General features: G+C 46.8%; 1 protein-coding gene across 2 annotated transcripts in view; it reads right to left on the bottom strand.

Annotated features, from left to right (window-relative positions):
• LOC147104508 (solute carrier family 2, facilitated glucose transporter member 11-like) overlaps positions 1 to 26,530 on the bottom strand; it is a 76,886-nt gene that overhangs the window by 49,804 nt on the left and 552 nt on the right. Inside the window, exons 1-6 of one of the 2 annotated variants that reach the window (XM_085961866.1) lie at positions 23,798 to 23,821; positions 23,128 to 23,226; positions 22,864 to 23,024; positions 10,190 to 10,314; positions 2,363 to 2,496; positions 530 to 674 (exon numbers count right to left, since the gene is read on the bottom strand). In XM_085961866.1, coding sequence (XP_085817992.1) covers positions 530 to 674; positions 2,363 to 2,496; positions 10,190 to 10,314; positions 22,864 to 23,024; positions 23,128 to 23,226; positions 23,798 to 23,806 — 673 coding nt within the window. In that variant the 5' untranslated portion in view covers positions 23,807 to 23,821. Of the gene's footprint in view, positions 1 to 529; positions 675 to 2,362; positions 2,497 to 10,189; positions 10,315 to 22,863; positions 23,025 to 23,127; positions 23,227 to 23,797; positions 23,822 to 26,530 lie in introns of those variants that run through there. The other variant, XM_085961867.1, reaches the window with a different exon arrangement.

Raw genomic sequence — 26,530 nt, 5'->3', positions numbered from 1 at the left:
TGGCTTATGAAGGAAAAGAGCAGCTCAGAACATTACTGGGTGACTCAACACCAAGTGGCTGCAGAATGCCAGGGAATGAATTAAAACCAACAGCTGATCTCAGCAGGGGGAGTGTGGGGTTGGGGGAGGGGGGGGGAGGGGGGGGGAGGGGGCTCTATAATTGGGCTTGGTGCTACTAGGCTAGGGAGAAGCAAAAATAATTAGCCAGGGTACCCTCACCGGACATCTGCTGGAAATGTGAATGTGTGGATGTCAAGTGGGGACATGACCTGCCTCATAACCAAACAGCCTGCTGACACCTACTGGCAAGGCACATATTTGAAGAATAGCAGGTCGGTGAGGGCTGTAGGCACCTGTGGATCCACACTGCAGGTCTTCAGTAGTTGAGCAGAGAAAAGGAAAGAGTTTTGTGTTTTATTATAGTGCAAGGCCTGCCTCTAACCACTGGGGGAATTTCTATTCCAGCTTTCTCCAAGATCCCCGAGCCAATGGGCAAAAATATTTATTATCTCCTCTCTGAACCACTTACCTTTCATGCACAATTTCTTGTTCTCCCTGTCAATCAACAGGTACCTGGGACTCTCTGGGCACCACGGCAGCGTGATGAGCTGGATCAGAGCCGGCACTGCACAGGACGACAGCAGTAGAGGCCACATTTCTTCACTGCCCAAAATCTCTCTGCAATTAATATTATAAAATGGCTTCACTTCTTTATGAATACACTTTGCGTCAACTAACACAGTCACACTATGCACAATGGATCAGCGCTGAGTGGAGATCTGTGATGGGACAATATTGGAATAATGGTCCTGCCAGTGATGCCCACATCCCGAATGATTATTTTAAAAATTATACTGCCGTAGAATGTATACTGTACATGGAGCAAACATTTCCCAGTTATTAACTGAAATTTATTGCTAGATATATTTGTAGTAAAATTTGCACATTGGCTATTATTATCTACACTAACAACCTCACCAGAGCAGCCTGGGTAAGCTACCTGCTCCCGTTGACCTTTCCTGGATTGTGTGGCACTCCTGCATTCATTACCGTGACCTTGCCAGAGGAGTCAAAGATGAAAATGGGATCTTGACACTGGGGAGTGGAAAGTTTGCAGAAGTCAGTGCCCGACTCCAGAGCCCTTGGCTTCAAAGGGAAGGACACTGGATGGGCATCACTCACAGAGACTCTGCGGACCATTCAGGGTGAAGAGCATTGGGATGTTTTCCTACGTTAATACCGCTATATAAATGCTTGTAAATTGTTGTTGTTGAGGCAGAGAACAGTGCTCACGGCCACGTTCGTTGCAAATATCCAAGGAGGATTTGATGCAATGGAGCGCTACCTGGAGTGGGTGATGGCACCATGAACATCTGCCACCGAGGATATTGTGACCACGGCCTTTGGGGTCCATTTGGATTGAACAACAGAAAACAACTTCCAAAAGCCACAGAGCAACCTCTTTCAGTGTCTGCAGGATCAATCTGATACCATGAGGTCTGCTGGTCAGTGGACACTCAGATCCAGGACTCAGCACCTGTATCATAACTAGAGTCTTCCTTCATGATGAGGTCCTATCTTTCTGGTAACAGCCCATGTGACCTTTGTAGCCAGCCTCTTTAAATAGCTGGTAATTTAGGTGTGAGGATGCAGGAACAAGCTGCCCATGCACCTACAGTGGTGACACAGTGAACAGAAGACTCCTCCCGGGACACAGTAGCCCTGAGATGAGGACCATGAGGAGGGCGCAGCAAAGCACCACTGTTGTCCCTGTCCCTCAGGCAGCACGTCTGGGTCGCACCAAGTTAGGCTTCAGATCAACACCGAGAGGTGCCAGGGGTAGGTACAGTAATAATACGAAGTATATGTGTGTACAGTAAAACCATCTTGTGATAAGAAGTTCAGTGTTCTGAAGTAAATCTGGGCGGGGGGGGGGCAGCAGTGTGAGACCAATGGGTGGGCCCTTGGGGGGCCAGGGGGTGGGGCCGGGACAAGGGTGGGTGGGGCTTTGGGGGCAGGTCCCAGGGTGGCAGGCCTAGGGGGGTGGGCCACAGGGCAAACGGGCCCAGGATGGAGCCCAAGGGGTTGGAACCCAGGGGGCGGGCCCATCTTCCGCAAGTACCCAGTTCTACTAAAATTTAACATGTATTTTAGAATGGGTGCAACCCTGGTGTATCCGAGTTACACATCTAGTTCGGCTTCCCCCGCGCCAGAACTACACCACTTTTGTTTCAAAAATAAAAATCAGAATTTCGGGCCCTGTATCTTTATGCAGCGTTTTGTCAGAAACACATCCCATACACACCTAGCAGTGTAAAACTGCACTACGCGCAGGTATTGTAAAATAAATTAATCTTAGGACTTGCCTCAGACCGATGGTCTGTCCCACCACTAATCCAGCTGCAGTGAACGGAGCAAATGACAGGGCCACCATGCCTCGGATCTCCTTTGGTGCACTCTCACCGAGATACATGGGGTTAACGTTCATTCCCACACCTCAAGAGCAAAAGGAAAACTGAAGTTACATGAGCCACGGTTATAGATCTGGGCATTCTTATCTACTTTTATTTCTAGTTTACTCTTACTGAATATTCGCAACACTGTGCCGATTTACTCAATCTGTAAATTTGGTTTCAAGGTATTTTATGATGCACTAGTATTTTGCTTGGATATTAGCTGTATAGAATCTTATAGCACGGAAGGAGGCCATTTGGCCCATTGTGCCTGTGCCGGCTCTTTGAAAGAGCTACCGAATTAATCACACTGCCCTGCTCTTTCCCCTTTCCCCTGCAAATTTTTCCTTTTCAAGTATTTATCCAATTCCCTTTTGAAAGTTACTATTGAATCGGCTTCCACTACTGTTTCAGGCAGTGCATTCCAGATCATAACAACATTATATAAACTATGTTTTTTCTTTTCACCTCAGTTTCCACACATTGCCCACCTTTTGGTACCTCAACCAAGTAGTTAGTCTTCATCCGTGAGCCTAGAAACTGAGGGCTAGAAATTCATGTACTCACCGCCACTCTGTAGCGCCATGAAATGGCGATAAAATGGTGGCCGCCGCTTTCACCAGCTGGTGGTGGGTCCCGCGTCGGCTGCCATATTCCTCTTCCCCTTTGTGCCGCTGGTAACTGGCAGCGCCCTGCAAAAATAAAATAGCGGCGCGGTGACGTCAATCGGCGTGCAACGCCGACTTAACGTCACCAACGCGAACTTCGACCCCAGTGATGAATTCAGCGCTGGGTCCTAAGCACGTCAGGTTAACCTGTTGTGCAAGCAGGCTGACAGTGGCGATGTCTGCAGTTCTTAAAGGAACACACACATCATTCAGGTAAGTTTGAATTTAAGGGTTTGGACTGGGTTATTTTGATTTTATTGAAGTAGTGGCTTGCTGCAATAGACGTGAAAAGTTTTTTAAGTGTGTAGGGAGTGCTGTTGGATGCTTGCAAGGGCTCAAATGGTAAATGAAGGCCTTTGAGAAGACAGAACATGCTGCGAATACTCAGCAGGTCACGCAACATCCGTGGGGAGAAAAGCAGAGTTCACGTCTCAGGTCAACATGCTGCTTGGCCAACTGAGTACTTCCAGCATTTTAAGCTGTCATTTCAGATTTACAGCATCCGCTTGCAGAGGGAAGAGGAAAATGCAAAAGAGGAGGAAGCCAAAGAGGAAGAATCAGATGCAAGGATACATCCCAGACAGCTCCTTTGTGGCCGGGATATCCGGGATGGAATCATCTGCCTGCGGTCCCATTGGCTGGGCAGGCTGCCTCTTCTTGTTGACCCACTCACTGGGCAGGCTCCATTTCTTGGGTGTGTGAAATGAGGAAGACACAAGGATGGAGTTGTGCTGACGGGAGGGCGGGAAACCTAGAGGTGCATGCCAGAAGGGGGATAACGTACGAGGATACCCGCATCTTGTATCCTTTCAGCCCCTCCGCTGGCCATTGTCTCCTCCAAGTGGGTGAGGTGAGACTAGGAATGGGAGATGTCATTGGTGCAGATTGTTGGTAGATGAGTGATTGGATGTTGTGCATTGAGCAGTGTGTGAGGCTAGTGGTGCAGTTGGTAGGAGACGGCTTTTGAAGATGCAGTCACTGACCTTGACCAATGGTCTAAGTTCATGAAGATTCTTTGGGTACTGGAGCCAGGTGGTGGGGGCGACACTGCTGGCAGTGACAGCCTCGGTGATGTCCCAAATCCTTCTTTCTGGAGGGCCTCCTGGCCCCTGTGGGTAGAGGGCCACTCTTACAGGGTTGACCCCCTGCACAAAGCTGAAGTGCTGCGTGTGAGACCTTCAGTGCCTCGTCCCTGGCTTGCTGAGACATTTGTGTTAGTGCTGAGGCAGTTTTCCCATTTGTTCAGTTTAGGCAGGTAATTCAGCTTTAAGAGCTGAATATTCACATTTGGAACTTCTTTTAAATATTGAATATTTGTAAAAAGACAGAAAGGGCCCCTTTAAATTGCAGACCTCTTCATTACCCACAATTCCCTGTGAGCTCCACAGCTGTGGATATTATTGGGATTGGCTGTGATGCCAATCACAGAAGGTTGCACGGAAGGTGAGCGCTACACCACCTAAGAAGAAGAAAAATCTCCATGTCCCCCCAGACCAATTTCACTCGGTTAGCGTTACAGCCATTTCCTCATCGGCATCTTTGCTGGCGAACACGAATTTTTTTCCCCTGAGTATTTAAACCTATTTGTTTGGAGGGCATCACAGCCAATCCCAATAATGTCCACAGCTGATGTCCACACATTGGACCGTGCTCGGAGTGAGAGCCCTGGCTTATGTTGACCCCAAACCACTAGTCCAGATGTGCTGAGGCCGATTGCCATACCTTTACTATTGCCCTGGCTGAGAACAGCTCACTAAGCACTGAACTTTTCCACTGTTGATTTATACTTCTCCTTTTGACCACACTGGTTAAATATATATTGTACAAGATGGTTTTTCTGCTTCCAGCTTTGAAAACAACAAGACTGTCGAAAACAGTACACTGACGAGCCGAGGGCAGTGCCTCATTCTGAGGGGACTGAGCAGTTAACAGCCATCAGGTGTTCAACAATTTTTTTTAATCTGCAGTGTAGAAGGAGGCCGTTTCTCCCATTGAGCCTCTCCCTGTGTTTGGAAGACTTGCAAAGGTATCCTCAATCAAGCTTTCAGTCAGTCGGACTATTGTAAATGTGGGTAGCTGTATGGGGCAAAATTTGCCAGGGTCCTTGTGATAAATCCATTAAGTGGAACAAGGACTCAGAGGCGATATCGTAGACTTAACACGAGTACTTTATTAACAACTGGGAAACACATACATCAGGCCTGCATCCTGGCATTCGACTTTTGCTGACCTTAACAGGAAGCAAACCTCTGACCTTAACAGGAAGCAAACCTCTGACTTTAGCAGCAGCATTGGCTACAGCACCACCTGGTGGATAACCTTAATCATAACATCCCAGATTACTATATCCCTCCTCCCTTAAGATTTCAGTATGAATTTCTTAACAAACAACCATTCCTGAGGGTCACATAAGGAGTCTCCATTCATCATGTTCCATACTTGACGAATCTAACAGTTCAGTATCAATCTCACTGGTGGCTTGCGAGTCCTTTGCGAACATCTAACAGTAAAGTCCCTGCTTCTTTGTGGTGAAGCCACCAGCTGCTCCTGAGCAGTGCTCAGAGTACCTCACTCTGCAACGATGGTTTCCCCTTGACGAATAGGTTCCTGTGGAATTGTCTCTGTCCCTGGTGGTGGCACCACAGATGCACTTGGATAACTGGGGGCAACCCTGTCTTCAGTCATTGCATCTGGAACCTTCATTTCCATTTCCCCTTGTCTAGGAAGTATCTGATCTACATGTCTGCGTACTACCCTACCATCTCCCAACATGACCTTGTATGATACTGGACCTGTCATTGAGTTGATGAAGCCAGGAATCTACTTTGGTCCATAACTGAAATTCCTGGTAAGGACCGCATCTCCTGCTCCAAAACTTTGGCTCTTTGTTCTTTTGTCATGGTTCTCTTTTTGTTTGTTTTGTCTGTTTTCCATTTTCCTTTTTAGATCTGGGTGGACAAGGTCAAGAGTGGAGCATAGTCTACGACCTAATAACATCTCAGCAGGAGAGAGTCCTGTGGTGGATTGAGGTGTTATTCTGTAGCTGAACAGAACCCGTGACACTTTGGCTGCTAAACTCCCTTCTGCACTTTTTTTCATCATCTCCTTAAATGTTTGTACGGCTCTCTCCACAAGTCCATTCGAGGATGGATGATATGGAGCCGAGGTCACCTGCACTATGCCATTTTTTCTCAAGAATTCTTTTGTCTCTGTACTCACAAAACAAGTGGCATTGTCACACCACGATCTCCGGTAGCCCTTGATTACTGAAGCTCCGACGCAGGCAGTCTATAGTAGTAGTGGCGGAAGCAGAATTTACAGGATAAACATCCATCCATTTGGAATGTGCATCAATGATTATGAGGAACATCTTCCCCATGAATGGACCCGCATAATCTAAGTGCAATCTTCTCCATGGTTTATCCGGCCACTCCCAGGGGTGGAGAGGAGCCGCTGCTGGTGCCTTCCGGTGTTCCTGACAAGTGCTGCATGTCTTGACTAGATTTTCTATCTCCTCATCTAGCCTTGGCCACCACAAGTAACTCCTAGCCAAGGCTTTCATACGTGAGACCCCAGGATGACACTGATGTAGTTGCTCTAGGATAGACTGTCGTGCTGGCTGTGGAATAATCACTCGTGCTCCCCACAACACGCAACCATCCTGCACACTCAGCTCTGTTTTCCTGACACTGTAGGGTGTGAAGTCAGCCCCTTCCGGATGCTGTGGCCATCCCCTCACCACATATTCTTGAACTCTAGACAGTACTGGATCTTTACCTGTCCATGTTCTTACTTGCTCTGCAGTCACAAGTGCCATGTCAGTGTCCTCCAACATCAAAACTCTGTCCTCTGGAGCTGCACGGATAGGTATGCCTGGCAGTGGAAGACGGCTCAAGACATCTGCGTTCCCATAGTACGTGTCCACCTTGTAGATGATGACATACTCATATGCCCTCAACGTCACTGCCCACCTCTGGATCCGGGGTGACACCATCTGTGGAACTGCTTTCATTTCATTGAAAAGAGAGAGGAGGTTTATGATCGGTGCATATGGTGAACTTCCTGCCATATATGTACTTGTGGAACCTCTGTAACCCAAACATTACTGCTAACCCCTCTTTGTCTAACTGGGAATAGTTTTTTTCCGCTGGTGTTAGAGTTCGGGACATAAACCCTATTGGTCTTTCAGTTCCATCTTCCATGCAGTGTGAAAGAACTGCCCCCACCCCGTAAAGTGAAGCATCACAAGAGAGAATGATGTCTTTCTCTGCATTGTAGTGAACCAGCACATCCGACGACAGCATCAGTTTCTTGGACTGTTCAAATGAAACCCCCTGCTCCTCTTCCCACTGCCACTGTGTCTCCTTGCGCAGTAGTTTGTGATGTTGACAAGTTTGGTAAAAACCTGTTATAATAGTTCAGCAGTCCCAGGTAAGCTTTGAACTCAGCCACATTTGTAGGAGCAGGGGCGTCCTGCAGTGCTTGTACCTTCTCCTTGAGTGGATGGAGCCCGGTGGTGTCCACTCTGTATCCCAGGAACACTGCCTCATTCCCCAGGAAAGTGCACTTACTCCTCTTGAGCCGGAGCCCTGCCCTCTCCAATCTCTGTAGTACCTCTCTCAGAGTGCTCAGATGCTCCTGGTCGGTTCTTCCCATCACCAGAATGTCATCCAGATAGATGGAAACATGTGGAATCCCTTGCAGCACACCTTCGATTGTCCTTTGGAAGATAGCTGGACTAGATGAGACACCAAACGGTAAGCGGTTATATGTAAACAAGCCCTTGTGTGTATTTATGGTGACATACTTCTTTGATTCGTCATCCAGTGTAATCTGCAAGTAGGCATGACTCATATCCAACTTTGTGAATTTCTTTCCTCCAGCCAGGTTTGCAAAGAGATCCTCTGTTTTGGGAATCGGATACTGCTCTAGTTTGGACACCCAATTGACAGTCAATTTATAGTCTCCACAGAGTCTTACCGAATTGTCCGGTTTTAAAACAGGTACTATGGGAGCTGCCCATTCCAAACATTTCACTGGCTCCAGTATGTTCTCTCTCAATAGACGGTCAAGCTCAGCCTCTACCTTTGGCTTCATGGCATAAGGCACAGGTCGTTGTTTAAAAAACCTTGGCGGTGCCTCCTTGTCTACATAAATCTTAGCTGGGGGGCCATTAAATGTGCCAAGTTCCTCCTTGAACACATTCTCATGTTCACTCAACACTTCTTGCAAAGTCAACTGTTTGCCCGCATATATTTGATGTACTGCTCCCCAGTCTAATTTAAGTTCTTTTATCCAGCCCTGACCTAACAGGTTTGGTCCAGTACCCGATACTATAACTACAGGTAGCTGTTCCACTGTGTCTCTGTGTTGCACAGTTACCTTAGCTGTACCTAATGTCGCTACTCGTTCACCTGTATATGTTTTAAGATGCAGGGAGCAAGGCTTTAACTCTGGAACTTTTGCACGGTTCCACAATTTTGAGTACTCTGCCTTGTTCATTATGGTCACGCCGCACCCTGTATCCACTTCAAAGTTCACCTTAGAGTCATTTACTCTCAGTTGCAATGTGATAGGAGCCACTTTTGGGATGTTCTCTAACATGCTATATATTATGAACATGTCCTCTTCTTCCTCAGCTTCCCCGCTGATGTGGTGTGCTCCATGTTTTTTCACTTCTCTCCCTTGGTTTTGCTGTCCTCCCCCTTTTGGTTTGGATTCCTCCACAGGTGATTTCACCCTGCAAGCTCGTTTTATGTGTCCTTGTTTCCCACACTTGTAGTACTTTTCCTCCAGAAACCGGCATTCACTCGCCAGGTGATCACCCTTGCATCTATAACATGCCTTCACATGCTCACGTTGTGGTTTCTGATGCATGTTCAACTTGTGCACAACAACCTGACCTGCAACTTGCGTAGCATTAGCCCTGTCTGAACCCTGTATTTCTTTTATATCTCGGTTCGCTGTCTCTATGGCTTCCCACTGAACTAAGTAGAATGGCTTTCCTTTTTCCGGCATCATTTATTTCATTTGCTTCGAAAAAATAACCCAACACTTCACAGTATTCTTCCCAGGTTTGTGCTTGAATATCAAAAGCGGAAACCGTTCCTACCGTGGCAACCATGCTCTCTTCCAGCTTGTAGCTAACTTTAGCTCGTGATTTTGTTGTTTAAACGTCCCGGCAGACTTTTCTTCTTTATGCAGGGTCCTTTAGTTGCCTCATCGCCAAATGTGATAAATCCATTAAGTGGAACAAGGACTCAAAGAGGCGATATCGTAGAATTAACATGAGTACTTTATTAACAACTGGGAAACACATACATCAGGCCTGCATCCTGGCATTCGACCTTTGCTGACCTTAACAGGAAGCAAACCTCTGACCTTAACAGGAAGCAAACCTCTGACCTTAGTAGCAGCATTGGCTACAGCACCACCTGGTGGATAACCTTAATCATAACATCCCAGATTACTATAGTCCTCACTCCTGACCACTGTCAAGTAACTCTGCTGGAAAGTGTGCACCCCCTCCTCATTCCCAGTGCTATCCCTGCCCACAGGATTCCTCGGCATGATGCGGTGTGAATGCAGTCTTTGGGGTAGAAATTAATCTTGGGCGGTAGCGCAAAATGGACTGCACTGCTTCAGCCGCTTGCTGATACAGCCGGCTTGGTATTCAGTTCTTTTGAAAGCAATGGAACTGAATATTGAGCAGGGGGTGTATATTGGGAGGGGTGTATATTGGGCAGGTCTATAGCGGGTGGGGGTGTGTATCAGGCAGGTGTATATCGGGTGGGGGTGTATATCGGGGGGCTGTATATCAGGCGGGGTTTTATCGGGCGGGGTCTATAGCGGGTGGAGATTTATCGGGCGGAGTCTATAACGGGCGGAGGTATATCGGGCAGGGATTTATCGGGTGGGTCTATATCAGTCGGGGGTTGTGTCGGGCGGGGGGTGTACCGGGCGGGGTGGGGGGTGTATATCGGGCGGGGGCTGTATCGAGTGGCCAACATGATACCATCCACAGCCCAAGGCCCATTTCTGCCACCTAATTTATTAGAAAAAAGTTACCTGAGTTTATTCCAGAAAAGAATCTCCCAATTATGATCATCTCAAAGGATTCGACTGTTCTGCTCATCCCCATTAGCAAAGCACCAATGAGTACAAAAACGTTGCTTAGCAACAGCGAATTCCTCCTGAGAGGAAAAAAAGTAATGAAAGTCAGTCAGTAAAATGCGATGGAAGCACTTCTATCTAATCGCAGCAGCAGCAAGTTCCCATTCATATCTGCTTACATTTCTTCTCCGCCACAAACTCCGTTCCCTAGCCATCGGCTCCATCCCTCTACATGGCAACTGTCTGAGGCTGAACCAAACTTTTCGCAACCTTAGTTTGACCCCGAGATGAGCTTTCAACCACACATCCACGCCATCACTAAGACCACCTATTTTCACCTCCGGTACATCACCCGACTTCGTCCCTGCCTCAGCTCTTCCGCTGCTGAAACCCTCATCCATGCCTTTGTTACCTCTAGACTTGACTATTCCAATGCACTCCTGGTTGGCCTCCCACGTTCTACCCACCGTAAACTTGAGGTCATCCAAAACTCTGCTGCCCATGTCCTAACTCGCACCAAGTGTCGTTCACCCATCACCCCTATGCTCGCTGACCTACATTGGCTCCTGCTTAAGCAACACCTCAATTTTTTAAATTCTCATCCTTGTTTCCAATTTCCTACATGGCCTCGCCCCTCCCTATCGCTGTAATTCTCTACAGCCCCGCAACTCTCTGAGATATCTGCGCTCCTCTAATTCTGGCCTCTTGAGAACCCCGGATTTTAATCACTCCATCATTGGCCTTCTGTTGCCTAGGCCCTAAGCTCTGGAATTCCCTGCCTAAACCTCTCCATCTCTCTACCTCCTTACTCCTTTAAGACGCTCCTTAAAACCTGCCTCTTTGAACATGTCCTAATATCTCCTTATGTGGCTTGATGTAAAATTTAGTTTTATAACGCTCCTGTGAAGTGCTTTGGGATGTTTCACTATGTTAAAGGTGCTATGTAAATACAAGTTGTTGTTGTTGTGGTGATGAGTGAATGTACTAGCAGCCTCAGTGCAGACATTTATATTCAAGAGAAGTGGAAAGGCACTGTACTGGGACTTACAGGTTTCTCCATTTAAAATGTGGAGATTAGAAGCAGTTTATTCTCAGGGCCAGCTCTGGGATGAGTCAATAACAACTTAATGGAGAATTCATGATCATTGCAAGTAGATCATTTTTCTTCCTTGACAAACTGGATGTACTCTGTACCTTAACCGACTGTGAATAAACTATTGCCTGGATACAAGATAGATCTCACAGCGCTGCAATACCACACAAGGGTTTTAATAACATCAGAGACCATGGCAAGAGTGATTTACAAAGGATTACATTGGATATACGGCACAGAAACAGGCCATTCGGCCCAACCAGTCCATGCTGGCATTTATGCTCCACTCGAGCCTCCTCCTGCCTTTCCTCATCTAAATCTATCAACATAACCCTCTATTCCCTTCTCCCTCATATGCTTATCTAGTTTCCCTTAAATACATCTATACTATTTGCTTCAACCACTCCCTGTGGTAGCGAGTTCCACATTCTCACCACTCTTTAGGTAAAGAAGTTTCTTCTGAATTCCCTATCGGATTTCTTGGTGACTATCTTATATTGATGGCCTCTAGTTATGCTCTTCCCCACAAGTGGAAACACTCTCTCTGTATCCACTCTATCAAACCTTTCATAATTTTAAGGACCTCTATTAGGTCACCCCACAGCCTTCTCTTTTCAAGAGAAAAGAGACCCCGCCTGTTCATCCTTTCCTGATAGGTATACCCTCGCATTTCTGGTATCGTCCTTGTAAATATTCTTAGCATCCTCTCCAGTGCCTCTATATCCTTTTTATAATATGGCAACCAGAATTGTACGCTCTTCTACCCCACTTAGATTCGTATTTTCCAAGCGATAAGTGACCTCCCTATTTTTCTTACCAAAATGTAATACCTCACATTTATCTGTTAAATTTCATTTGCCAATTATATGACCATTCTTCAAGTTTAATAATGTCTTCTTGTAATTTGTTGCAGTCTTCCTCAGTATCGACTATCCCCCCCACCCCCTGCCAATTTGGCGTCATCTGCAAATTTAGAAATTGTGTTTTTGATTCTAAAGTCTAAATTGTTAAAATAAACTGTGAACAACAGTGGTCCCGGCACTGATCTGTGTGGAACACCACTTCCTACCTCCTGCCACTCTGAATAGCTATCCTTTACCCCTACTCTCTGCTTTCTGTCTTGAAGCCAGCTAGTTATCCATTCTGCTACTTGTCCCAACTCCGCATGTTCTGACCTTATTCATTAGTCTATTATGTGGTACCTTATCAAAGATCTTTTGAAAATCTAGATAAATTGCATTTACTGCATTACCCTTGTCTACTCTCTCTGTTACCGCTTCAAAAGATTCAGTGCGGTTTGGTGAAGCAAGACTTACCCTTTTGAAATCCATGCTGACTGTTCATTATATTTTTGGTTTTGAGTTCTTCTATTTTCTACTTTAGTAAGGATTCCATTATTTTTCCTACCACCAATGTTAAGCTGACTGGTCTATAGTTCCCCGGACATGTTCTATCTCCCTTCTTAAATATAGGTATTATATTAGCTATCCATCCTGGCACTATATCATGTCCTAATGAATTATTAAATATGTGTAGTAATGCCTCTGCTATCTCTCCCCTAGATTCTTTTAAAATGCACAGATGTAATCCGTCAGGACCAGGGGTTTTATCCTCTTTGAGTTTCATTAGTTTAAACACATTATCTGGGCAGTAAGATTGCAGCTCTGCCTTTGAACCTCCGACAAGTAGTTCCATTTCAATACAATATGTAGTTGTAGTCTGATTCACCAGTGTTCAGAACTGCCTTGATCCTCTCAAATGATGCCACTGTGTCAACTTATGAGGAGGCTGCAAGATACTGCTTGAGACTGCGGGATCTCAGTTCACGCAGAATCCTTGTCACTAGCACATGGGGTTCACAACCGGGGGTCCACGGACACCTAGGAGTCCGCCAGTGGCTCCCTGTCTCCACCGCGCATACAATTTAAAGTTGATTTAATGCCAATTCCCCAAAGGTTACAGTATCCAGGGCGCAGAGTTTTACCTCCCACCACTGAGTCACCCATGAACACCAGCACAGTAACACTTTAGCCCCGGGCCCCAGCCCCCTCACAGGACGCGAGGGAGGCACTGGAAACAGCCGCTAGGCCCCAGAGGCTCCTGGTCACGGGCCCGCTGTGTTGTCAGTGAGACGGTGACCAGTCTCAGTTGGCGCGTGAGTAACGGACAGAAGGAGAAGCGACAGCGGGGGACGGCCATCAACACCATCGGCCTCATCAGCACTCTGTCAGCTCCAGCTGCCCAACATCCAAATGTGTCTGCTAACCAAGTTGCACACCAGTTGCTCCTAAATGGAAAAATCAACAAGAAACAACCAAGAGCACAACTAGATAGGAAGAAGTACAGCGATGATCCTGGCTTCACTAGACCATTCACCATGGAAGAGCTAGAAACTGGTATATCTAGCCTAAAACACAGGAAAGCAATTGGTCTTGACAACATAGCAACGGAGCAGATAAAGCATTTTGGACAGAAAGCAAAGAAATGGCTCCTACAATTGTTCAACCACTGTCTGGCAACACACAAGCTACCTAATATCTGGCAGAAGGCACATGTAATAGCACTATTAAAGCCTGGAAAAGATCCCTCAGATCCTAAGAGTTTTCGGCCAATTTCACTGCTTTGCCACACCTATAAGCTGTTTGAACGCCTGATACTCAATAGGATAGCACCAACTGTAGATGAGAAGATCATTCCAGAGCAAGCAGGTTTCCGCTCCGGCAAATCAACAACAAGCCAATTGCTCAACCTCACACAACACATCGAAGATGGTTTTGAGCAAGTGATGGTAACAGATGCTGTTTTTGTAGACCTGTCAGCAGCATACGATACAGTGAACCACAGACGTCTCCTCTGCAAGATTCTAGAGATGACAAAAGAGATTCACTTAACAGAGCTGTTGGAAAGCATGCTTCAGAATCGCCGGCCGGTTCTATGTTGAACTAGGTGGGAAGCGCAGCAGGTGGCGTATTCAGAAGAATGGTCTTCCTCAGGGAAGCGTGCTTGCACCGCTGCTGTACAACATCTACACAAATGACCAACCTATAGACGGTGTTACACGCCGTTTTATATATGCTGATGACTTATGTGTCACTGCCCAAAGCACTGATTTTAACACCGTGGAGAAAACGCTTTCTGAGGCCTTGGAGGGACTAAAATCCTACTATGAAGAAAACCACCTTCGCGCAAACCCATCAAAGACGCAAGTTTGTGTATTCCACCTCAGAAACCGTGAAGCCAAACGCCAGCTGAAAGTAACCTGGTGTGGAGCAACACTGACGCATTGCGAGCACCCTATCTACTTAGGAGTCACCCTTGACTGATGCCTCACCTTCAAGAACCACATCGAGAAGACAAAGGCAAAAGTGAGCGTATGAAACAACATCCTGAATAAGCTCACTAACACAAGATGGGGAACAAGCCCGAAAACATTGCGAACCAGTGCACTTGCTCTTTGCTATTCCACTGCCGAATACGCCTGCCCTGCATGGGAAAGGTCTACTCATGCCAAGAAGATGGATGTCGTTCTGAATGCAAGCTGACGATTTATCACAGGTTGCTTAAAACCAACAAACACCAACAGCCTATATATCCTGGCGGGTATCGCTCCCCCTGATATAAGAAGAACGGTAGCCAGCAAGAAAGAACGACTCCGTCAAACATCAGATGAGAGACACCCTCTGCATTGTCATACACCTACACCCAGCCGCCTAAAGTCAAGAAAGAGCTTCATGAACAGTGTTGTTCCATTACAATCAACCTCATCTGAAGCCCGCATCGCCTTGTGGAAAGACTGGCTCGCCAGTCTTGAACAACCCCCAGCGATGGAAATTTTACTTGATGAAAGCCTTCCCCCAGGAGCTAATTGCAACTGGGCAACCTGGAAGTGCCTTAACAGACTTAGGACCGGTGTAGGTTGCTCAAAGGTGTCACTAAGCAAATGGGGATATTCAACCAGCCCGACAATTTGTGAATGTGGAACTGAGGCACAGACTATGCAACATCTCCTGCAATGTCCATCGTTAGAGGAACCCTGCACTGTTGAAGATCTTGCCGAATTCAACAACAAGGCGCAAAAATGTGTCCAGTTCTGGCTGGGCAATGTATAGACTGTCCGTGGACACGATAAGAAGAAGAAGCTCCAGTGACACTTCACCAACCTCAATGACAGTCTAACAACTTAAGCACAACTCTACGAACCTCGGAGACAGTCTCAACTTCATGATAATTAAGTAAGTAAAACAAAAATAATAGTATACACATATATGTTTAATTGTATAACTAATTTTATACAGAAAAAATACGTGTGTTATGTTACAGGGGGGTCCCTGGAATTTTGATAACAAGGGAGGAGGGGGGGGGCTCAGAAACAAAAAGGTTGAGAACCCTTGAGCTGGCAGACAGTTCTTCATCCCATCAGTCTGATCTGGATTTCAACTTGTCGAATCAGGAACAGTGTTGTGACTGGGCTTATCTAACAGCACGTGTACTTTCATACAGCTGTATCCAACAGGTGGACCACAGGCCAAATCTGCCCCATAGCTTCCTTTCCTCTGTCTCCTACTTCTCACGTTAAACACACAAAGCCCGTTTCAAATACCGATAGCTTCACTGGGAGCTGCAGCTTAGCATAATTGAAACTGGCTTTGTACACTTATTAGAAGTCAAAGCCCACCTGAGCAGCAGTTGTTCTAAACTCTCTGGACCTGCAGGATTAGCAAAGGCTGCTCACTCATTGATGGATTTAGCCCAATCAGGGAAGAGATTTTTGACCACAATCAGTCTCTGGCCGCAGGAGTGGAAAAAGCTGTAGCTCGGTCTTGCCAGCTTTCAAACTTCATGTCGATTGGAAGGACGAGGCAGAAGGTTAGAGGTGAGGGCGGAGGGAGAGGTGAGTGAGGATGGGGGAGAGGATGGGAGTGAGGGTGGAGGGAGAAGGATGTGGGTGAGAATGGAGGGAGAAGCATGTGGGTGAGAATGGAGGAAGATGATAGAGGGAGACGGATGTGGGTGAGAATGGAGGGAGAGCATGGAGGTAAAAGGATGGGGTTGAGGAATTTTCGTGTAATGGGGTATCGATAACCTCAACAACTCTTAACTCCTAATAGAGACAACGCCATCCAAGCCTTGGAAGCTTTGCCATATCTGGAAGAAGAGGATGGGGATGAGGGTGGATGGAGAAGGATGTGGGTGGGAATGGAGGTTGAGGATGGAAGTGAGGATGGAGGGAAAGGATAGGAGTTAAGATGCAGGGAGAGGATGGAAGGATAGGATGAGGATAGAGGGAGAAGGATGTGGGTGAGTATGGAGGGAGGAGGATAGGTTTGAGGATGGTGGGAAGAGGGGCAAAGCCCAAATTTTTTTATGTTGGGTGCTTGGAATTTTCGTGTAAGGGGGTCTCGCTACCCTCACCAACTCTTAACTCCTAATAAAGACAACTCCATCCAAACCTTGGAAGCCCTGCCATATCTGGAGAGTCTCCTCTAACGGCTCGCTCACAATCCTGGACAGGATAAAAAAAAGTGTCTCTCACCTCTGGACTACAGCCTCTATCTCTCTTGCTTAGTCTCATCCTTTCTTATTTCCCTCTGTTTTATCAACACTGCTATGGTCCGTACTCTCCTGAACTTACTTTATTTTTCTTCGAAGCTCCAAATATCGCTCTGCATCCTCACTGTGTTGGAATCAAGACTCATTGCATTGTCTCCGACTCCAACTTTCTTTCCCAGGAACCCCAAACTATTGAACTACCTCCTTCCCTCCCCCAGTCATCCCTTCCTCTTACAATCCTCGAGCTAGTCAAACCAAAATTTGGTGTCAGACTTGTTGTGTATGTACCTTTAAGGGAATAACTGGTCTCAGACTGCAGTACCGGCAGTGACCACCCCTGTCTAAAAGGCCCTAGCAGGCTTCTGCAGTTTCAGTTTCCCGGTTGTCTCCATTCAGTAAAGACTTGTTATAATCAATTCCTGCAGTTCGTGTCTCAATTATACACGGGCATAATACTGGCGACGAGTAAGAAACGAACTTACCTGCAACTCGGCAGCACCTCAGACGACGTTATTGAAGGTCGAAGCCAGAAGAAAGAAAAAAAATTTTAAAAAAATAATCCAAAGGAACTCGAGAAATGGGCGTCGGCCATGGGCAACCGCCCTCCAAATCATCGAATTGAAAAGTGCAGGAGAGACTGTCGATAGCCAGGCTTGCTTCTCCAGTCTGTGGTTTCCCAGCTAATCGGGCTGGTGGCAGGTAGTGCACTGATTCTTCCTGGGCCGCGGCGGGCTAGAGCTCGATCGGGTGGCTCTGCAACGGGGCCGGGCAGCGAGTCGGGAAGCAAAGAGAGAGAGAGAGGGTGGAGCACACAGGGCATGGCCGGTGCTTCGAAGCCGGGCAGCGTTCAGACCAAAGAAGAGGGAGGGAAGTGTCCCAGAGGGTCCGCTCCATGACGGGAATGGCTCTTCAATTAACGGAGCAAATATTGAAGCGCGATAGAAAAATAAAAATACCGCGGAGAGCGGCGTTGGCAGCAGCGATCGGGGAGACGCGAAGACCATAGGGCGTCGCCATTACAGGATAGTAAAATAAATATAATCGCCAGCAACAGCGTTGGCGGCAGCGGCGGGAAAGCGCGGGAGGTGCCATCTTAACTCGGCGGGGAAGAAGGAAAAGCGCAGGAGGCGCCATTTTGATCCATCGGGGACGAAGGCAAAGCGCGGGAGGCGCCATCTTAGATTTTCAAGATGCCAAAGACTGGCGATATCACTGCCTTCGATAATGCAATAGAAGACTGGACCACGTATGTGGAAAGAGTCGAGGTATATTGCGAGGCAAACGAAATAGCCGATGAGAAAAAGGCATCGGTATTGATAAATTTAATGGGCGCAAGAACGTACGGCCTATTGCGGGACCTGATTGCTCCAGCCAAACCGAAGGCGAAGAGTTTTAACGAAATTGTTACTATCCTACAGGAACACCTAAATCCTACACCGCTGCTGATAGCAGAAAGGTTTAAATTCCACAGGAGAAATCAGCATAAAAATGAGAGCAATGCTGATTACCTTACGGAACTACGCAAGCTATCAAAGCACTGCCAGTTCGGAGCAGGACTGGCAGATACCTTATGGGACAAATTTGTCTGTGGACTCCTGAGTGAAGGAACCCAGAAGAGGTTACTCTCAGAGAAAGAGCTGACGCTAGATAAGGCTTTCAGCGTGGCAGTATCGTACGAAGCAGCAGCAAGGGGAGCTGCGGAAATACAACAAAAGCCACAGGAATACGGCACCCACGAAATGACACAGGGATTTGCAAAATGTTATCGCTGCGGCAGAACAAACCATGACCAGAAGGACTGCTGGTCCAAGGACAAAATATGCAGGAAATGCGGAAAGATGGGACACATTGCACGAGTTTGCAGGTCTGGGAAGAAGACCAATGACAACAAAAAGGCTACTAAGGAACCATATAGGAAAGTACAAAAGATGACGGACAGTAGTTCCAAAGACTAGATGAGCGATAGTGAATCCGGGAACAAGAGACTAAGCTGTCTCAAACTTCACAACGTAATCGCAAAAGAGGATCACCGAACCATTTGGGTCACCCTCATGATAGCAGGGTCCCAAGTCAAAATGGAATTGGATACAGGATCAGCTCTAACCGTCATGAATCGACGAGACTATGAGCGGCTATTCTCACACATACCCTTGAGAGAGACATCCATTGTCTTGAGGACGTATACGGGGCAAAAAGTATACCCCAGAGGGAAAATAAGGGTGCCTGTCGAATACAACGGCAAGAAAATACGGAAATTGTATCTCTACATTCTGCAAGATGGTGGACCACCATTATTGGGACGTGAATGGATCAGAAAGATAAGTTTAGACTGGCACTCCATTCAGGCACTGACGGTGGCTGGTAAAAAGGATGACGACGTCACTCCTGGACGATTGTCAACAATCTTAGCTGACGCCAAAGAGGTATTTCAACAAGAACTGGGCACTCTTAAAGGCATAACCGCCTCGATAAAAATAGAGGAGAATGCAATTCCCAAGTTTTTCAAAGCAAGACCGGTACCATATGCAATTCGCCCAGCCGTCGAGGCAGAGCTGGAGAATCTGGAGAAGGCAGGCGTGTTAGCTAAGGTAGACTGGAGCGAGTGGGCGACACCCATCGTTCCTGTCATGAAGAAAACGTTAAACAATAAGTCTGAGGAGCCAAGGAAGGTTTGCATCTGTGGGGACTTCAAGGTGACGGTGAACCCAGTCCTTCACAGTACAATATCCTCTTCCAAGGATAGAAGATATCTTCGCTTCACTATCTGGAGGGAAGCGTTTTACAAAAATTGACCTAGCACAAGCATATTTGCAGATGGAGGTTGAAGAATCCTCTAGGAAGTATCTCACGATAAACACTCACAAAGGTCTTTACCAGTATAATCGACTGGTATTCGGAGTAGCATCAGCTCCGCCGATATGGCAAAGAGCGATGGAACAAGTCCTGCAAGGGATTCCGGGGACTCAGTGTTACTTGGTCGACATCCTAGTGACAGGTGAAGATGACAGTGAACACCTTGCCAACCTAGAGCAGGTGCTCACTAGACTACGTGAACATGGGCTACGAGCCAATCGCCCCAAGTGCGAGTTTTTTAAGAAACAGATATCGTATTGTGGCCACGTGATTGATGAAGAGGGGTTGCATAAGTCCCCTGACAAAATTGAAGCGGTAGTTAAGGCTCCAGCGCCTGAAAATGTGTCGCAACTGAGGTCATTCCTCGGATTGGTGATTTACTACCATAAGCTTTTGCCAAATTTGTCCACAATTCTGCATCCACTGAACGCCCTACTATGAACGGGAGTAGCATGGAAATGGAGCGATGAATGTAAGCGGGCCTTTCAGAAGAGTAAGGACCTAATCACTTCAAGAGAAGTATTGGCTCACTACAACCCATCACTACTGATAAGACTGGCGTGTGATGCGTCTCCCTACGGCATTGGGGCAGTACTGTCACATAAATTCCTTGATGGTTCAGAGAGGCCGATAGCTTTTGCGTCACGCTCGTTGACTTCAGCCGAGCGTAACTACGCCCAGATTGACAGAGAGGCCCTCAGCCTGGTGTGGGGGGTGAAGAAGTTCAATCACTACCTGCACGGTCAGAAATTTACTCTACTAACTGATCATCAACCTCTCGTCTCCATTTTCAACCCTCAGAAGGGCGTACCGATAATGACGGCACAACGGCTGCAGAGGTGGTCCCTTTTCCTAGGGGCACACCAATATGACATCGAGTACAAAGGAACTAAACAGCATGGGAATGCTGATGGATTGTCGCGCCTACCGTTGCCGATGGTAGAAGAAGAACTGGCAGTGGATCCAGTGGAGTTATTCCACTCGACTATAGTCGAATGTCTCCCTGTGACGAATGCAAACATAGAAAAGGAAACACGAAATGACCCGACACTCTCCTGGGTCTATGATTTAACGGTGAAGGGGTGGCCAGCACATGGCAAACCACTGCTGCCAGCATTCTCACCGAGAAGAGAACAGCTGTCAGTGTGCAGAGGAACTTTGATGTGTGGATCCAGAGTAGTAATTCCACCCAAATTGAAGCATAGAGTGCTCAATGAGCTTCATGAGGGTCATCTGGGAGGGGTAAAAAAGAACTTAGCCAGAGCGTTTGTGTGGTGGCCGGGAATCGATAGAGAAATCGAAGAGATGAACAAGAGCTGTACAGGATGCCAGAAGGTCCAAAACGCCCCACCACAAGCTCCTCTACATCCATGGGAGTGGCCCTCATCTCCATGGCAAAGGGTGCACATTGATTTTGCTGGTCCATTTATGGACTCTATGTTTTTAATTGCGGTGGATGCACATTCAAAGTGGCCAGAGGTAATAAAAATGTCCTCAACCACCACAGAAAAAACTATCACAGTCTTATGAACCATATTCGCCAGGAATGGGCTGCCTGAACAGATTTGCTCTGACAATGGACCACAGTTTGTGTCTGAAGAGTTCCGGAGGTTCTTAAAGAACAATGGTGTTAAGCATTACACATCCGCCCCATATCATCCAGCCACTAATGGATTGGCCGAGAGGTTTGTTCAAACATTCAAGAAGGCTAGCAAGGCAATGTGTAATGAAGATATACCCCTACAACACAAGGTGGATAACTTTTTGTTTGCCTACCGGAATGCAACACATGCGGTTACCAACCAAACTCCAGCCATGATGTTCTTCAATCGAAGACTATGATGCCGCTTGGATTTGGTTAAGCCAAACGTCAGAAGAGATGTGGAGAACAGGCAGTTTCAGAATATGAATGAAAGGCCGACCAGGAGTTTTAAGATAGGTCAACCAGTTTTGGCCCGGGACAGAGAAATGGCAGCCAGGAACGATCTGTACACGGCAAGGACCTCTAACGCATACCGTGGACGTTGGAGAGAGCATTGTAAGACGCCATGCTGACCAGATTCTAGAGTCACTGGAAAACGTCAACTCCACACCACGATCTGATACACCTGGTGATGAAACCGAAGTACCAATTGCATCTACCGCAGAATCGGTGATATTGGAAGCAGACGAACCAAACAACGACATTGATCCCGACTCAACCTTGCCAGAAGAACCTGATATCCCAAAGAGGCGTTATCCAGACAGAATCAGGAAGCCTCCTCAAAGACTGAACTTATAATTGCTTAACTTCAACCAATGTATCTAGCAACCGTAATTGTAATTGTAATTAGTTATTATTTAGTTGTTAAATGAATGTTATGTACTGTTTATCTAAAAGGGGAGGAATTGTTGTGTATGTACCTTTAAGGGAATAACTGGTCTCAGACTGCAGTACCGGCAGTGACCACCCCTGTATAAAAGGCCCTAGCAGGCTTCTGTAGTTTCAGTTTCCCGGTTGACTCCATTCAGTAAAGACTTGTTATAATCAACTCCTGCAGTCCATGTCTCAATTATACACGGACATAATAAGACTAGCTGATATTCACTCCTGCCCTGTGAGCATTGGAATTTTTATCTTCTCAATCGTTATTTACTGATGTACCTCATCCACTGCTTTATTCTTTTCAGTCGCATTGATGTCTGCTTCACAATGGGTTTCTCAATTTTTAAAAAATGACATTTTACTGAAACTCTAGTGACAGCACTGAGCACTTTTATATAAAATCTGTTTGTGCTCAGCGTCCACTGAACTGCTGGTAAATGATTGGACAGGTTTTAAAAGACACGTTTCCAAAGTAGTGGGGTCTTATTTCCTCTTTCGACCATGGTGTAAAATGGGCAATATCGAATTGTCCGCCAATTGACACCCCACCCAAATTTCCCTTCTATTGAAGTCAATGGAAATAAAAATGGAGAGGGCCGTAGAACGGGCTGCTGACTCACTATCGCCCGCTTTACACTGTCTCACATCTACCCTGTTGAGATTTTTCCCCTGCGGTTTATTCAAGTCCTGACCTGGACATGCCATTTCTTGGCAATGAAGAGTCTGATTGTCGGAGTTTAACGCTGACATTCCCCCTGTAGTTCATACCTTCCATACGTTATGGCCATGGGTCCAGCAATAAGTGCCCCGACCAATCCTCCAACAGAATAAGTGGCCACGGTGATGCTCCAGAGCAGTGTGATGACCCAGCTCTCCAGTTGCGTGCCGTAGCGCTCAGTCCAGGTCTCGTTGATAAACTTTTGGATGTACTGTCATTTTGAGATAAAGAAAAATACGGATTTAGCTTTAATTATGCCTTTACAAATATGGAGACAACTGACCTTTTCAAGTTGACCATTGCTCTAGACTCACAGTTGTTGGTGGATTAATGATTGTCAGGTTAAACCCATATTGGAAGGTGCCACCAATAGAGGCAGCAAAGATAGTCAGGAGGAGACCTCTGATCTGCAGCTACAGGAGCACAAAGGAAATAGAAAGGATTACTTTCCAGAAAGTCTTACTTACATTGAAAGAAAAAAGAGCTTGTATTTATGCAGGGCATTTCTCATCCTCAGGATGTCCCAAAGAGCTTCAAAGCCAATGAAGTATTTTTTGAAGGGCAGTCACTCTTTTAATGCAGGCAGATGCGGCAGCCAATTTGCACACTGGCTTGTGGGCTTATTAAAAATAAATATCACTTTTCAATTTTGGATAGCAAGGTTCCTTTTTTTGGGTGATAACATTGTTTTAGCTGCATTCTTTGGTGCTGATCATGCCTGATTTATTTTTGAATTTAAAGACACTTATTTCCAACTCTGCTTATTTCAACAGTCTATCTTTCAGCTGCTATTTCACTCACAGAAACCAAAGTGGGCAGGATTGGAATTCCTTTGAGATGATAGTGGTGGGGTTGGGTGGGTGGGGTGGTGGAGAGTCGGGATATTCTAATTGCGTCCCGAGATTTGGAAGAGCAAGAGCATTTCTTAAGAGGTCAAGAAAGGCAAGTGTGACTGTACCTCATGCATTACGTACGTGCCTGTACCTCATGCATTGCGTACACGCCTGTCTTCACCCCAGGATTCACTTACTTGGCCAAACAATCCCTTCTGGTCATGTCAGAGGACAAGTGTCTTTGGAGTCTCCTCTTGGCAGGGGAGTCTGCCACATTGCAATGCTGTAGCTTGGAGACAGACCTGCGCCAACAGAGCATAAAGGTCACAGCTGCATTAAGCCTTCACAATACTGGATTGGTTTAAGTGACTGATACCAAATCAGTCAGTCGACTGTCCACCGGTGCATGAAGTAAGTGACAGATCCCTCATTTCAGAGACTACCACCCAGAAATTCGACAGGGATTCTCCTGATCTCCCACCACAACTTCGACGGGAGATCGGTTTGGCGGCCCAGGGACACCTGGTCGTTGATGGTGTCCAGTGTTGCTACAGACAGCTGAGGGGACCTTTAAAATGATATGGCCAAAAAAGCCAATGTAATCAATCGTGCTTAGGCAACGGTTCCAAGCACTTGAAAAAAATAATTAATTTAAAGCATCAGCAGAGGCCATCTGCCATGTTAGGATGTGGTAAGCCTCCAACACCTGTCACAGCCAATCAATCAATCAATCAGCCAACCACCAACCCCCCCCCCATCCCCCAGGCAGACTCTCTGACAGAGGTAGGAGGGAAGGTCTGCCTGGAAAATCGGTGGCAGATTGGCAGCGTCGCCAGAGAAATAGTGTAAACGGCCATTTTCAGCTGAAGTTATGGCAGGAAATCAGGAGAGCCCCTGTGGAATTCCGGGCCAATGTGATCATTGCTTTCCCCCGGGGTATAGGAGTCATCAACTCAACAGAGCACAACATGTTTCCAAAGTACCAGGGTTCCTAAGAGTGCAGAAATACCCATGCACTGAACAGATTGTTGAACCTGGCTGCACCTCTTGACAGGCTAGGTGCAGTTCTGACCAATGAAGGGAGTGCCCTGATGTGCCAAGCAGCACAAATCTCCTTGCACCCACCTTGTGCAGCAGCATGTACATTTTGCCGGGCATCAATTGCCACACCATCCCCTGCCCACAGATTCCATTTCACGCCCCCACATTGTGTTTCCTTTCACTTCATCTTTGCCTGGCACTTTGGGAATTATTTTGGCCAAAGGCTGAAAACAGGCGCTAAATGGGTGCTGTGCTAATAAGACACGCCTATTTGAAAGTCTGGATTTAGCACATAATTTTGGTCTAGTTGCTGATTACCATAATTTGAACTTGCCTGGAGGCGCTAAACCAGAAACCTGCAGGTTTAGCACTCAAGTGCTGATTAGACCCAATTTTCATGGAGCAATACATGTGGGCCCCTCGCACCCACTTCAACTGAAGTTGTGGAGTGCTCTGGCTGGCACACAGATGACTCCTATATCCCGGGGGAAAGCAATTATCATATTGGCCCGGAATTCCACAGGGGCTCTCCTGATTTCCCGCCATAACTTCAGCTGAGCAGTATGGCTCAGGGAGAGGGTGCACAGTTTCTCGGATGTGGCACTGGAGGCCCTGGTGGAGGAGGTTCAGAGGAGCAGGGTTGTCCTGTATCCTCTGGGGGGAAGGATGCCACCTCACCCTCCTGTCCCTCTCTCCTGCAGCAGCTGGTGCTGCTCTGCCTGGCCTCATGTCCTCCTTCCATTCCTCATCCAGACCCCTCGCAAGTTGCCTATAACCAAGCACTCCCTTTCTCCCGGTGTCTTAAGATATGCAATAAGGTGGAGCAGCACAATACTTACTCTTTTTAGGTGAAGTCCTCAGAGAATTTTCAGAATAAATGTTGCTCGAGTGTTGGTGAAATCTTAATAAAGTGTCCCAGAAAGTCCCCCGATGTGTTTCAGTGGTCCTCTTCACAGCTCCAGCAGCAATGAACATGAAATGGTGAGAATCCCTTTAAGTAGCGCTTGAAATCGACATCAAATCCGTGTTTACTCCCAAACAGCTGGTCACTGTCAGGAGAGGGCGTTGTTGAAGCGCTAGCCACCAAAATGCCAGGCAGCCTCTTTAATGAACGCTAGAAGGCATTTTCAGTGGCAATCAGCTGTTTAATGAGCCTCCGAGCGGCCATTCCTAGTGCTGGCTTCATCTCCTTTGCCAAAATTGTGTCTTGCGCTAACCGCGGACTAAACCGGCGTTTCAGCTTAAGACCCCATTTTAGCCACCTTAGGGGATTGTTAGCGCCTGAACTCGTTGCCGAAAATCGTCGTTCCCCGCCCCCCCACAGTTTTTGCCGCCGTATGCAGCCACTTACCTTAAGGGCACACATTCTTTAAAATTTGAGTTGCTGGCCAGATTTGCACATCCCCTTTTTAGATTTGCTGCCAGCACGAGGCCAGAGCTGCGCTGGGAGCTTATGCTAATTATTTAATTAAACTAACTTCATAAATGTGGGCACAATCACCTCAGCACGCCCATCATGGGTTGACACAGGCAGCCAACAATCCCCAGCTCAGATTTTGCTGGAATCACAAAACTAGGGTTAAGAAGTCAGAAATGAGAAGCTTTGGCTAAGTTAAATGTTCAGTAACTATTGGGACCAATATCATTTCCTTCCTATCTGACATCAAACCACAATATCAAAGCCCAGACCTCAGGTAGCTAAGATGGTATTAATTTCTCTCACCTAACCTACTCCTGGCAAAACCTAACAAAATATACAACACAAACAGATCCAACAACAACAACTTGTATTTATATAGTGCCTTTAATGTACTGAAATATCCCAGCATTTCCAGCATAATCT

This window comes from Somniosus microcephalus, chromosome 19, assembly GCF_052327205.1.
Source record: "Somniosus microcephalus isolate GS21.2 chromosome 19, FLI_Smic_1.0, whole genome shotgun sequence".
Lineage (NCBI taxonomy): Eukaryota > Metazoa > Chordata > Chondrichthyes > Squaliformes > Somniosidae > Somniosus > Somniosus microcephalus.
This window is presented reverse-complemented; position numbering and strand designations above follow the sequence as displayed.